At 51.3% G+C, this 13628-nt stretch overlaps 1 protein-coding gene across 1 annotated transcript; it reads right to left on the bottom strand.

The window, feature by feature from the left end:
- Window positions 8174–9680, bottom strand: LOC110406116 (galanin receptor type 1-like). The gene has a single exon (XM_021412174.1). It carries the CDS (start codon window positions 9491–9493, stop codon window positions 8174–8176), a length of 1320 nt encoding a protein of 439 aa, XP_021267849.1. The 5' UTR covers window positions 9494–9680.

Raw genomic sequence — 13628 nt, forward strand, 5'->3', positions numbered from 1 at the left:
CCTGCACCCCCACCACCCCTGTTTTCCCAGGTTTCATTGGTTGCTCGGTGGAGTGAAAGGTTCAGGAATGAGTTGTTTGCTGTTGCTAGGAATTCTGGCTTCTAGTTCTGGCATCGTGCTGTGCACAAAAGTTTTGCTGTTTCCATGACAATTATGTCAGCTTTCTGGCTTCTGGGCCATCCTGCCCAGGAAGTGAATTTGGGAGATGAGATCAAGAAGAGACTTTTGTTATTTCACTTGAGAGCAGAAACTTTCCCACCCTACACAGCCTTCCTGCACTATGCTCATGGATGCAGGCACAAGGCTGCATGCTGTGGATGGTTTCTCTTCGGGGATGCAGGTCAGGATAGTGGGACAGATCCATACAGCAGTCTGGAATTGCCTGTCTGTGTGGTGTGATGGTGTGATATTGGTTAAGCCATGAATTTCTATTCACAACCTGTGGTCACACAGGGAGCGAGCTGTCCTGAACTACGCCCCATTTTTGGCAGGGAGGTATATCACACACCTCTGCTTATTCCTGGAGTATACAAGAAAAACCTGTGCGGAGGGAAATGCATTATTTCTTCTACTTTAGCTTAATTTTCACTTCACCTCGTTAGGCAGCTGGGCCCGGCCCAGGAACCGGCCACCACAGGAAGGGACCACAGCCCCCACAGCCCATGGCTGTAGGTTCCCTGGAGGACACAGTTGCCCATCTGGGACCTGAAAAGCCTCCAGCACTGAGACATGAAGGCTACTTGGAAACATTGAAGAGAATTTCACTCTTCTGCAGGGAGAAATAGGAACACACTGCAGTTCAGACCCGTTGGAAAGATCTAATATGGGTTTATTTCAGGTATAAATTTGAATATATAAAAATGGCACCGTTGTACTCAGCTGCTGGTGCTGGATCCAGCTCTGACTTGTAAATTAGGAGTAGATTCATTAAGTCGATGGAATTATGGCAGCTGATGTGACAGGAACCTCACCTTGACAGCACTTTGCTCGCTGTGGGCTTCGCTCTGAGCTTCTGCTGGTATAAATCAGAAGAAATGCAGCTGGAGTCAACACTGGAGGAGAGGCAATGAAAAGGAAGGCGGTCTGCGTGCTTTCAGGCAGCTGATAACGTCTGCAGCCACAAAGGAGGCTCGGACACGCTGCGGGGGAGGCAGCCTCCCACCGCCTTGTCAGGCTCCCGCATCCGTGCCCGGCTGACAGCACCGACCTGGCCTGGCACGGGCTCCAGGCTGCACACAGACTCGTGATGCTTGTCCCACTGCATCCCCTCCCGCTCTCCAAAGGGCAGGCTGAAGCTTTGAGCCTGCAAAGGGCTTAGGAGGATTTTTGCTCCTTTTCTCTTCCTCTTGCATATTCTCGATGTATTTCTGCCAGGGGCCTCGCCAGGTCCTTGGCTTTGGAAGGAGAACATCGCAGCTTTTGTGGAGGCTTTGTGAGTCAGCTCTAAATACCAATCCCTGATCCGTGCTGTGAGGCCACATAGGAACTTCTTGTTTTCTCCTGCGCTACACAGATCCTGAAAGAACAATCTTAAAGGTCAGAAGTGTTGGATGGAGCCTTAGGAAACAGGGCGGAGGCAGTGAGGGAGGTTATTGACTCACCTTGACTCGGGTGAGGTGCTGCCATCCTGGGGGGTGGGTAGCACGTACCTGCTGAGGGCTGTGCACATCCCTGCTGGAAATGGCCTGCCTGGGGCACGTGGCTGGTGAGCCCTTGGGCTGCCTCTGGCACCGATTACTGCAGATTTAATGGTGTTCTTAGCTGAGCTGGTCAGACCTTTATCAGAACAGATTAGCAGGTGCATGAGAGCTCTAATATCTTTGGCAGCTCTATTTCTTCCCCAGTAATTGCCTCAAGATAGTTTCACCTCACTGTCTGGATTTGCTTTTCTTACACTCCTTTTTTTTTAAATTCTTTTGGTTATTTCCTGAATGTTTTGCCACTTTTTCCTACCTCACACTGTGGAATAACAGCTCGTGCCTCGCAAACACCAGGTGAGGGATACATCTGCCTAAACACTCCTCCACGCAGATCTTTAATTCATCAGCCCCAGTCTTGTTAGCGAGTGGCTGAGGAGAGGAAAGCAGTGATTGACTGCAAAACCCTCAAGTGGAAAATGGAAAAAGACAAAGAGTGGGCAGCGCGTGGGGCAGGGACAAGCTGTGCAGCCACCCAGAGGTGCTGGGGCATCTCCAGTTTGTGGTTACCTTGCCCTCCTCACGCTCGGCCTTGCTGAGGATCTGAAATGGCCATTTCAATCCTTCCATCCTCCTCGGTGTTGGAGGTGCGGAGCTGGGAGGTGCCACTCGGGCAGGCACCAACACCCTGGGGTGCTCCTGCACATGCCCCGCCATACAGGACAGCCAGAGCAGCAGCAGTGCTGCCTGCTCGCTTCTCTGCAAATCAGACCCAGAGAGCCTGGCACAGGGCTGTGAATGGGAAACGCATGTCTGATTAAGGAATGAGTGAGGCCGGGCTATTCCATCCTGCCTTGCACACGGCGTTCTGTGCTCCGCAGTGTCTGCCTGTTGTAAAAGCTCAGAGAGACAGGGTGAGGCACATGAGGACAAGCTGATCCTTCCTGGATTTTTTCAAAGCTCAGGTGCAGAAATTTCATAAGTATTTTTTAAAATGCCTTCTCCTTGGGTTACGGTTCCCCTAGCTAGCAACGTGAGCCAACTGCTCTATTCAGGGTGCAGGGGTGTAAGAGGAAAATACCAGGCATGGGAAATAGCTGAAATCGAGAGTCATGCTGCATCTCCATGGGGTGTCCCCTTCGCAGACAGCGAGGATGAGCCCCTGCTCTGCCAACACTGAGCCACCTCCACCGCTGCGCTGCGGACGCTGACTGCTTCAGGAGGTTTCCTGCAAGAGACGGCAAGCAGGAGGGCTCTGCTCCGGATTCCTCCCTTGGAAAAATGTTCTTTGCAAGTGCTAAATCCACCCTTATTGCTGAAATAATTTTTTTTTTAAATTACTGCTTTAATACAATATTAATGTAATAAGTTATGAGACAACCTTTAGCGAGCGGTACCCCCGTAAGGCAGAAAGCACCATCCTTTCCTCTCCAGATAGAATGTTTGCTTCCCCCGCTGCCCCAGATCAGGTTTTCCCATCTGACTCAAGCTAAGAGTGTTGTCCCTAAATTAGGGCACACAGAGCCTCTGTTGTGGGCTGTGGGGGACATCTGGAAGCAGCAGCAGCGCTGTGCTGACCTCACATGGCCTTGTGTTGGCTCTGAGAGCTGGGGATTTTGCCTGAAGACCTTCAGCAGGCAGAGGAAGCAACCACTGCAGCCCCTGTGCCCAGGGTTGACCTCACCTTTCATTTCTAGAGAGTTCGGGGGAGCCTTCCACGAGCCCCACATCTGCTGGGCAAGCAGCGCTGCTGCGGGTGCTGCCTCTTTCCTGCAGGGCTGTGGTGATCTCCTTAGCTGTGCCTGCTCATAGTTGCTCTCGTTTGTTTTTCCAGCAGCCTCCAGGACTTATTTTTCAGCTGAATATAATCATAGAGGTTAACTGAGCTATGCTGAATTTCCCTAGAAAATTTCCACTCTCTGATTGTCCAAAACAGAGACATCGCAACGTGGTGGAAACCCAGGCAGCTCTCCCCATTCCTTTAGTTATTTTGAGCCAGGACAGCTCAGGTGTTGGTGTATGGGAGATGCTGTGGTGCCGGAGGAGGCAGTGGAGCCATGCTGTGGGTAACTCAACAGCCAGATACCAACCTATGCTGAATCCCAAAATCAGCAAATGTGAGTCATAGAGTCACAGAATAGTTTGAGTTGGAAGGGACCTTTAAAGGTCATCTACTCCAACTCCCCTGCAATGAACCAAGACACCCACAGCTCCATCAGTGCTCAGAGCCCCATCCCTCCCTACCTTGAGTGTCTCCAGAGATGGGGCAACACCTCCTCTCTGGGTACCCTGTGCCACTGCCTCACTGCCCCTATCAATAAAGGGTTTATGCAAGGCACCAGCAGGCAGGAGTTTCCCTTCAGAGGAAATTCTTCTCTCTGGGATGCTCGGGATTGTTGCAACAAAGTGCTGACCCACCAAGAGGGCTGATGCCTGCTAAAAGCAGGCTGGAGCTGCTGTGGCTGGTTTGTTGCACCGGAGAAGGCACCGTGTGTGTCCGCTGGGACTCCTCGGGTGCTGCTCTGCAAGAGGCTGCGTGAGCATTTCTCAGTGTTGTGTCAGCAAGAATGTGTCCTCGCTCCGGGTGGCTGTGTCCTGTGAAGTTTTACTCTTGATCAATGTATGCCAGATCTGAAATCAGCCTCTGCTCTCCTTCTGATCTTTAAAACAGCTCTTGGGTTAATGTAGGTCTCTTTTTTATTATTATTATTATTATATTTTTGCATGGGGATGTAGGAATAACTGTAGGGAATGGTCCAACCCTGGGTGTGGTGGTGATGGGTTGATGGTTGGACTAGATGATCTTAGAGGTCTTCCCCAACATTTATGATTCTATGATTCTATGATCCGAACTTGCACGGAGCCCAGCATCCTGCTTCCCATGCTAAATCAGGAGTGGTGTTGGGAAGGACTAAGAGTGGAAGTAAGAGGTTATACATCCAATGCCCTCTCTGCCTCATGTTGCATCCCTGCTTTTCATAGACCTTGATGGCCCTTTTTGCTGGGAACTCTCCAGTCTCCCCTTGAGACCCTCGTGTTGCTCCCAACACAACACATCTCCTGCTGGCAGTGGGGCACGAGGGGCTGTCTTGCCCTCTATCATTCCATCAGCTTCCCAGGGTATATTATTATAAGGAGTGATTCATCATTCTCCATACGAGTGCTACATACCAGTCATGATTTTACATGCCTCTGTGATGCCTCATATGAAAGACTCCATTTGTTTATTTCTCTCTCCAGTGGTTTGCAGGCAGAGAATAAATCCATAGCTTTATTGAGACAATACTGACAGTACAAGAGGAGACCACGGGATATTCCCAGCGAGAGCTAGTGAGCAGAAGCTATCTGTAAGTCCTTACAGCAGCAAAAGGATTCAAGTGAAGCTGTTTTAAATATGCTATTTTGGTAGAGTGGTAAAATGCCTGTATCGACTCGGATGGCAAAGAGGAAAAGGAGGACCCATGGGGGGAAGAGCGGGACTGAGATGCATTAGCAGCGTTGCTGCGGGAAAACACTGTCCTCAAGACATCTCAAATTCCCATTTCCAGTCTGTCTGGGTGCACTTAGAGAGAAATACATTTCCTCAACTGCACACCAAGTGCGAGGCTTTTGCCTTGGGTTCCTTTGAGGAAACCATCAGTGTTTACCACCCAGAGCCGTGTCTGCTCCCATTCCCCAAAGGGCCACATGTCCCTGAACGCCTATCAGTGCATCTGGAACGAGGTGCTTGCATGGCCTGGAGGACCCCCAGGGTCTTTTCAGACATAAACATAAGGTGTTTTATCAGATGGGGGTGGGGGGAAGTTGATTCCCAACAAGCAGAGATTTCACCCCGCATGAGATGCACAGGCACTGCTGTGCTGCACAGCCTGGCTCGGGTTAATGGAATCACCACTGAGCAGCTGACGGGATGCAGCGCCTTTTGCACTGACGTCACCAATCCTCATTTAACCAGGGTGACAGTGGCCAAAATCCATCACTACCTGGCAGCCACTGGGTAAAAGGAGCCAGGGCTCCCCGAGCAATGGGTGGTTCTGCACAAAGGGGCAGATTGCATGGGGATTGGTATCAGGGAAGGCAACAGGAGAGAGACTGGGGGAGACTGACCACCAAGCAGGGACAGCAAAGGGATGTGGGGACACTTCTCTGCAGAACAAGCAGGGGAGAAGCAGCTGGAGAAGGGGTTACAGAAGGAGGACAAGAGGAGTTCAGCTGAACAGTTTGTCTTTATTATTGGAAAACAGACACTGAATGAGATTGGAAAACAGTACACTGAAGAGTGTGAAGAGATGACCCTGTGCAGCTGGAGGGGTACTTGCCACAGTGTGTCTTGGAGGTCAGTGCTGTTGGAAAAGCGCCTGGGTATTTACTGTCAGGAGAGAAAGGTGCAGGAACCTTCAGGAGAACCTACAGCCCCATTGGGTCTACAGGGAGGGCAGAGAGACCTCTGGGGTGGGACCCAGGAGACAGCTCATGAGCTGAGGGAGAAACAAAATTCCAGTGGGAAGCTTTGTCAGTGTGGGTTTCTTGCATCTCCGATGGCATTGTTTGATCCTGGCTGCTCTAAGAGCTGCCTGCCAACGGGATGCAGCCGGGCTGGCATTTCCATGTCCCTTTCACTGCAATTTATTCGGGATAGGATTAAACACATTGGTCAGGGCAAGGTGGGAAGGTCTCAGCTCTGTCACGGCTGGTCTGTGGGCAGCAGAAATCTGTCCCCAGGACCTGTAGCAAGCTTACAGTGCTCCTCAGCCTGGCACATTGTGCCAGCCCTAAAAACATGCCTTGAAAGAGGAAATAAAATCTTCACAGGTTTTCCTCCACAGCCACTAAAACACTGAGCAGGGGGTACGCTGCTATATCACCTGCAAAAATGCAGATGATCTCATCTGCCAGAACACAGAAAAGACATTTCTCACGCAAAGTAAAGCTCGCTGTTGTAATTTCTTTCTCCTTCACACAAAGAGGGAATACAAATTGCAGATGGTGCTGCATTAAAAAGGAATGCCTTGTTTTCAGCAGATAATCAGTAATGTAAAATGTTTGTTAACAATCATTAAAAAGGTGGAAATCCTGCTGGCTAGAATGGCTATTTTTGGTCTTCATTGTTTTATCTTTTTGTGTGAGCAAAAGGCTCCCTAAAAGGCAGGAGGATATGCTCAGAAACTTGTATTTCCCCAAACATCATTCCATTGTTCAGCAATTAGAAAGCTCGCGGTCTTCCAAAGTCCTGTGAGACGCAGACCTCCCCCCCCCCCCGGGGCTGTCAGCTGCCTTCTCTCTGCAGCTCCCACAGCCCCTAATACACAGCCCCTCATACACAGCCCCTCATACACAGCCCCTCATACACAGCCCCCTGCAGATGCAGAGCAGAGACCAGTCCGTGTTTCCATCCATCCTTGTGGGTCACTGCTGCCTTCTTTTTCCTCTCACCTGTTGCCTGGTCTGGTGTGTTTTCATTCTGAGATCTTCAGGAGAAAGGTTTCCTTACAAATGCAGATGCTCATCGCAGTAGGGTTCCTAAGCTTTAGTGAGGTCTTTCAATGCTAACGTAATACAAATATACCATTTATTTATTAAGACTTCTTTCAAGAGACATGATGGAAGAAATAGGTTTTAACCTACTTCTGATCCTCAGGAAAAGAAAGCACTTTGATTCTCTTGTTCCCAGACAAATAGCATTGCATTATTTGCTTCTGATTTTATTAGCTATAAAACACTTTCTATTTTTATTTTCACATGCCAATGACTTTGTTTGGTACAGACACAGCAGAGAAAGAGCTGGTTTTTCAAGTGCAAATCATGTTAACAGAAGCCCAGTTCTTTCCACTCCGTGCACAGGAACACAGCTGTAAAAAAAGAGAGCCGATATCCAGCGAATATTTTCCTACTGCATTTTCTACATCACTTCCAAGTCCACATTCTCCCTTCTGGATTTCCAATCGTGGAGCGGCGATGGTTGCTTCAGCACTTCTGGCATCATCTCTTCACATCAGGAGAATTTATTTGCATGGTGGAGTTGAAACAAAATGGTCAGGCAATGAAATCTCAAGTGGTAAAGCATGTGAAATCCCCCACTAATTTTTTTATGATACTATTCCTAGCATTTCTTTACTACTTGTGATGACAACTGATGTCTTTGCAGCAGAGTGCCTGTCTTGGCTGCTTGCTATCAGCACAGGACGAGCAGCAGTAAGCAGTCAAATTGCTGCTGTATCCAAACAGCTGTGCTGTTGTGTTTGGAGATGGAGCTGCAGAGGAGAGCCCACCCACTGGGGAGCTGCTCTGTCTGCTGGGCAACAGGTTGCACAGCTTGTTGTCCCCAGTGGAAATAATCTGCCTTAAAATTTGATCTGAGTTAAAATATGTTACATTTTCCTCGTGTTCTTCTTTTCTTTCCTGTCTCAATTTTTGAGCTGGTGGTGGGAGTGCTTAGAAGAAAGTTTTTTTTCCATCATTAAAGTATCTGGTTCATAAAGACCTTTTAATAGTCATTAAATGCAGAGGATGGAATAAGGTGCACTTCCTGAGCAGAATCACAAGGAAGTGTTCTCACTGGAGACAGTGTTCAGAGGCGGGTGCTGGCAAGACTTCAAGTGTCCACACTTGTTCTTAGTGCCAGGGTCTCCCTGGGCCCTCCTGCCTATGGCAGGGCATCCTTTCCTTGCAGGCTCTGCTGGGCTCTGGTAAGAGAACAGCTCTGGGACTGAGGAACGGGTTGTCCCTTCAGATAGAGAGAAGTTAAAGAGGGAGATCATTCTTTGGTGGTATTTGCTCTTCATTTCCTTGGCTGATCTGTAGAGGTTCCCAACAAAACAATAGCATATTGGGTTGAGGCTGGAATTGTTGAGGCCAAGCCACTGGGCGAAAGGTCTCAGCTGCAGGATCCAAGGAGAAGGTGTCACATCCTGCAAAGACTTGGGGATGTTGAAATCGATCCAGATGTCCATCAGGTAGACAGGTAGCCAGGAGATGGCAAACAGCAGGACCAGGGCCACCACCATCTGGGCTACCTTCTTGCGAATCTTCAGCCTGGAGGCTGGCAGTGAGTGGTTCAGGGCACTGCTCTCCTTCAGCTGGCTGCTGCGGCTCCACAGCCGGCGCACTGTCAGGAAGCAGATGACCATGTTGAACAGCACTGGCAGGCAGTAAAGGGCACAGAAAAGCAGAAAGTTATAGGCTTGCTTGAGCCTCTCCTGAGGCCAAATCTCCCTGCAGATGGAGAACACCAGGGGCAAGCCTTCCACTACCCCAATCTCATCCCGTCTGTTCATGAAGATGAGGGGCATGCATATTCCGGAGGACAGCAGCCACACCACCAGGATGGTGCTGAGGATCCTCTTCTGGGTGAAGAAGGAGCGGGCATTGAGCGGGTTGTGCACGCTGTAGTACCGGTTCACGCTGATGACAGTCAGGCTGAGGACGCTGGCAGAGACAGAAACAGCCTGGATGAAGGGCACAGCCCGGCACAGGAAGTCCCCGTACACCCAGGCTTTGTAGATGAGGTTGCCCACGGTGATGGGCATGCAGACGCACACCACCATGAGGTCGCACACCGCCAGGTTGATGAGGAGGCTGCGGGTGGCACTCAGGCTGGACACCCGGCTCCGGCGCTTCCGCGTCAGCACCCTGATGGACATGATGTTCCCCACGAAGCCCACCACGAAGGACACGAGGTACATCGCCGTCAGGCTGATGGTGATGGGCTCCTTGGCGAAGAGGAACAGCATCTCCTCCAGCTCTTCCCAGCCCAGCTCCTGGCTCCCATTCCAGAGTCCGCCCTGGGTCTGGTTCTCCTCCTGCCACTGATGCAGCAGGCTGGGGGGGATGCTGGGGGCGGAGGGAGAGGAATTCATGGCTGAGCCCCCCCCAGGGGCTAACAGGGCAGAGCCTGCCACGCTGCTCTGAGCACTCCGGACATGTCTACCTGGGACCACGCCTGCAAGAGAGGGTGCATAGAGAAGGGGTGAGAGCGAGCTGCTGCCCCAATATTTTACTCTCCGGGGGAAAGTGCCGGTCGGAAATGGCTTCTCGGTAACTTAGTTGAGCCGCAGCTGTGAGCGGGCGGCCCGGGCAGCGCAGCGCAGCTCTGAGGGCTCCGGCTCCGTGCTTGTCCGCAGGGGATGGAGCGGGGGCGGCGGGCACCGCATCCCCCCGGGGAGCAGCCCCAGCAGCACCGGTACCCCCCCCCGTCCTCCCGTCAAAGTTGCGTGCCCCGCGCTGCCGGCCCCGAACAAGAGCTGTCTCCGCAGCCCCGCTGCCCCGCGGTTCTCCCCGGTTCCCCCCTCCCGGTTCTGCCCCGGTCCCACGTCGCGGCGCGGCGGCACTCACCGGGCGCAGGGCGGGCAGCGTTGGGCCGGGATCCTCCCGCTCTGCCGGCGGTTCCGCCGTGTACTGGCAGCGAAGGACCAGCGGGCACACGCACACACTCACACTCGCTCGCATACACGCGCACCCGGACACACGCACCCGAGGCACCGCGCTCCCGGCGCCCACCCCGCGCACGGCGGCACCTGCGTCCCTCTGCGCTGACACGCACACACGGAGCCCTGCACACGCACGGAGCACACGCAGCCCTTCTCCAGCCCGTCCTGCAAGCCGCAGCACCCCCACCTCCCTCCCGCACACTTCTGCGTTGTTCCACACAACCCTGCGTGCAGACCCCCCTGCAGACTCCTCGTCCATCACATACACTCTCAGCACACGCGCACGTTAATAGATCCCCTACACTTACACAGACTCTCTACACACATACCGTGCACCCTCCCCTTGCCACAATTCCCCGCATGCACACTTGTGAGGCACTACTGGCACCTCACAACCCTCATTGCACGTACAACCTCTGCTCGCACACATTACCCTGCACACACTTCCCTGCACGCCTCCTCCCTTTGCATCCCCCAGTCACACTCCCTCTTCTCCTATGGGCACAGCTCTCCCTTTGCACCCCCTCTTTGCACCTACACACGTGCAACCCGTGCACCCCCTCCTACACGGACACCCCCTTGTCCTCTTCTGGGAGCGCTGGGTGGGTTCGAGCTGTGCCAGGCCGGGCCGTACCAGGTCATGCCGAGCCAAGCAACGCCATGCCGTGCTAGTTTATTCCGAGCCAAGCCGAGCCGAACCGAGCCGAGCCGAGCAGTGCCAGCCGCTCCTTCCGCCGGGCTCCCCGTGCCCGGGCCGTGGTGCTGAAGGGACAGCTCCGCCCGAGAGGGCAGCGAGCGGGCGCGGACCGTTTCCCCTGGGACCTTGCCCTCTCCCGCGTGTTCCATGGCTTTCAGAACAAGGCAGCGATGCATCCGGGCACTTTTGCACCTACCACCAGCATAACATCAAATCCACGCTCCTTTTGCACCTTCCTGCAGAAGCCAGCAGCCTGTGGTTAACATTGCACCCTGTGTTGGTGGGAACCCACTTGAACAATGAGCTCTCAGGAAGAAACAGAGCTTTTTGCCTTTTCTCCTAAAGTGGAGGAATGGGATGAATGTTCCATGGAAAATGTCACTTGAAAAAGTTGAAGGACTCAGTTGGGGAACAAAGTTTTTTAAATGAAGCTTTAGACTTGGAGGTAGTCAGGTGATGCCAGTGAATCACAGAGGAAAATGTTTGACAAGAGGAACCAATACTCCTGCCTGAGGAGTTTATTTTGTATTTTCTTTCATTGCCTTCTCTGAGAGAGAGCAAGGTGACAAACACAGGCCGAGTGGAGGCTGTTTGTCACTGAGTGGTGAATGCCCTTGATTTCAGCGGGAAATTCTCCATCCATTTTAGTCTATTTATGTGAAAGAAGAAAGTAAATATTTTTGGTCAGCCCGACGTGAAGTGAAAGAAAGATCAGCAGTGGAACAACACGGGGTGGGGGGATGTGATTGGCATACAAAGCTCTTCTGTATTAGAATGCATTTGCTTTAGGCATGTGACTGTTTATTCCCTTATAGTTTTATGTATGTGTATTTATAGATCTTTAGAGACAAACAACTTCTATAAACTAATTACAGCATGTTGCCCAGAGCTCAAGGTACACATTATTCTATGCAGTGAAATGTCCAGATACTCTCATGGATACCTAAAATCTGCTGCAATTTCACAGCTGCTCCACAACCAAATTGATCTACTGCAAACAGGCAACAATAGAGGCCAGGTCGAAGCTAGCAATTGGAAACCTCCATGCACCCAAGTCCTTGCCAGCCACTGCCCAGCTTCCCTAAAGCAGACTTGTCATTACATGCAGAAAACAACAGAATAGAGGTGTTTAAGTCAACAGTTTTAGAAGGATATTAACAGACTACAAGAGAGGAGAGCAAAGAAAGGCACCAGGACTCTTTAAACATCTTTTGTTCAGGTTATTGCTTTCCAATTGTTCAATCTAATAAATGCAGGTAACAACATTTTTTTTCCCCCATGCACTTTATTTCTAACCTGCATTATTTACTGCTAAGGAACCTCTAGGCTAGATTACTAAGTTGATCAGTGGTTCGATATAATTAGGATAAATCTGCTTTTGCACCCATTGGCACAACTCACAAGTGCCAAGTCATCTCTAAAAACTAATCACAAATCTATATGCTGTGTACAGCAGTTAGAAAGGACAAGGTCAATAATTATAACACGTTCGTTGACTACAACAAGTTCAAAGTCAACAAATAACTCAAGATGGGGAATCTCCAACAAAAAGAAAATGCCATACTCTTTTCACATTGATTCCCCTCTTACAGAACAGCTTTGGAGTAAAAGCTAAAGGAAGCCCACTGGAGACAGGAGCCATCCTTCACCAGCAAGGGTAATGGACTGGACGCTGATCGTACAGCAGTGTGCATCAGAAATAACCCACTAGTCTCACCGGAGTTACAGCTGTGAAGGTCTGACCTGAGAGGAGGAGTGAGTCAGCCACTCTAGGGCTTTGCCAGAATCTCAGAAAAACTCACAGCAGCTCCCAGGCCTGGCACGTCTGCCCAAACCTGCTCTGCTCGCTCCACGTCACAGTCCCAGAGTGGGGTAAATTTAGCATAGCTGTCTCAGCACAAACCTCCCTGCTCCCACTGCAGCACGAGCAGGATCTGCACTGATATGTTCCGACTGTGCCAGGCCCAAGAACTGGTATACATTAGAGAAATCCTGAGGCTTTTCCACCTTGTACTGGTGACCAGATGGATGGGCTCCTTGCGAGTGTGAAAATGGAGAAATTCCACAGCAGCTCATGTACCTTCCCCACGTAAACCTTTCTCCCTGCTGAGTACAAGGAGGTTGTTTGGGCAGCTGAGCCTTGGTTGCCGCTGACTTTGAGAAAAGACAGTGAGCTGGGAAATGCTGGCACTGCTGAAATTGGTTCCCTTTGGTTTTACTGGCAGGTGCTGGTAGATTGCTCATGAAAAGCACTGGATAAAACCCAGAGTGATTCATCATTGCCACTTATCCCTCTCGTCCGTCACTCTTTGGCACGGAGGTGGGAGGGCTATGAGGAAGGGAAGCTTGAGAGCCCTTACACCTGCGTGTGCTGCCTACACTCCTTGCTGCCTCCCACTGGCCACTGACACCCAGGAGTCCCGTGCAGTTCTAATGCTTGATATGCACAACAGTAATGCTGAAACCTGTTTCTCTGCCTCTTTTACCATCAGGACAAAACAGCAGTGTCACTGTTTGCTACCATATATCGGACAAAATGATGTCCATCCTCCTCCGGGACACTTTCTTCCAAGCCTGACCCATCAAGAAAACTCCCCAAATCCCCAGCACCATCGGTTTTCACAGAATCACAGAATTTTGGGGACATCAGAGCCGAGATTGCCGCTCCCTCTGCTGGTGGCTGCGCTGTCCCCATGGCAGAGCTGCTCCAGCATCGCAGTTTTGGTGGGCACACAAAGACTTTTCAGGCATTGTGGCCCACGTCCTCAGCATCGCCCTGATGTGGAGTTCACCGATGTTGGCACACCAGTGTGGGTGTAGAGCCAGGAAGAGATAAGAGGCCGATGCAGTGCACCAAGACAAAGCACA

Source organism: Numida meleagris, chromosome 13 (genome assembly GCF_002078875.1).
Source record: "Numida meleagris isolate 19003 breed g44 Domestic line chromosome 13, NumMel1.0, whole genome shotgun sequence".
NCBI classification, from domain to species: Eukaryota; Metazoa; Chordata; class Aves; order Galliformes; family Numididae; genus Numida; species Numida meleagris.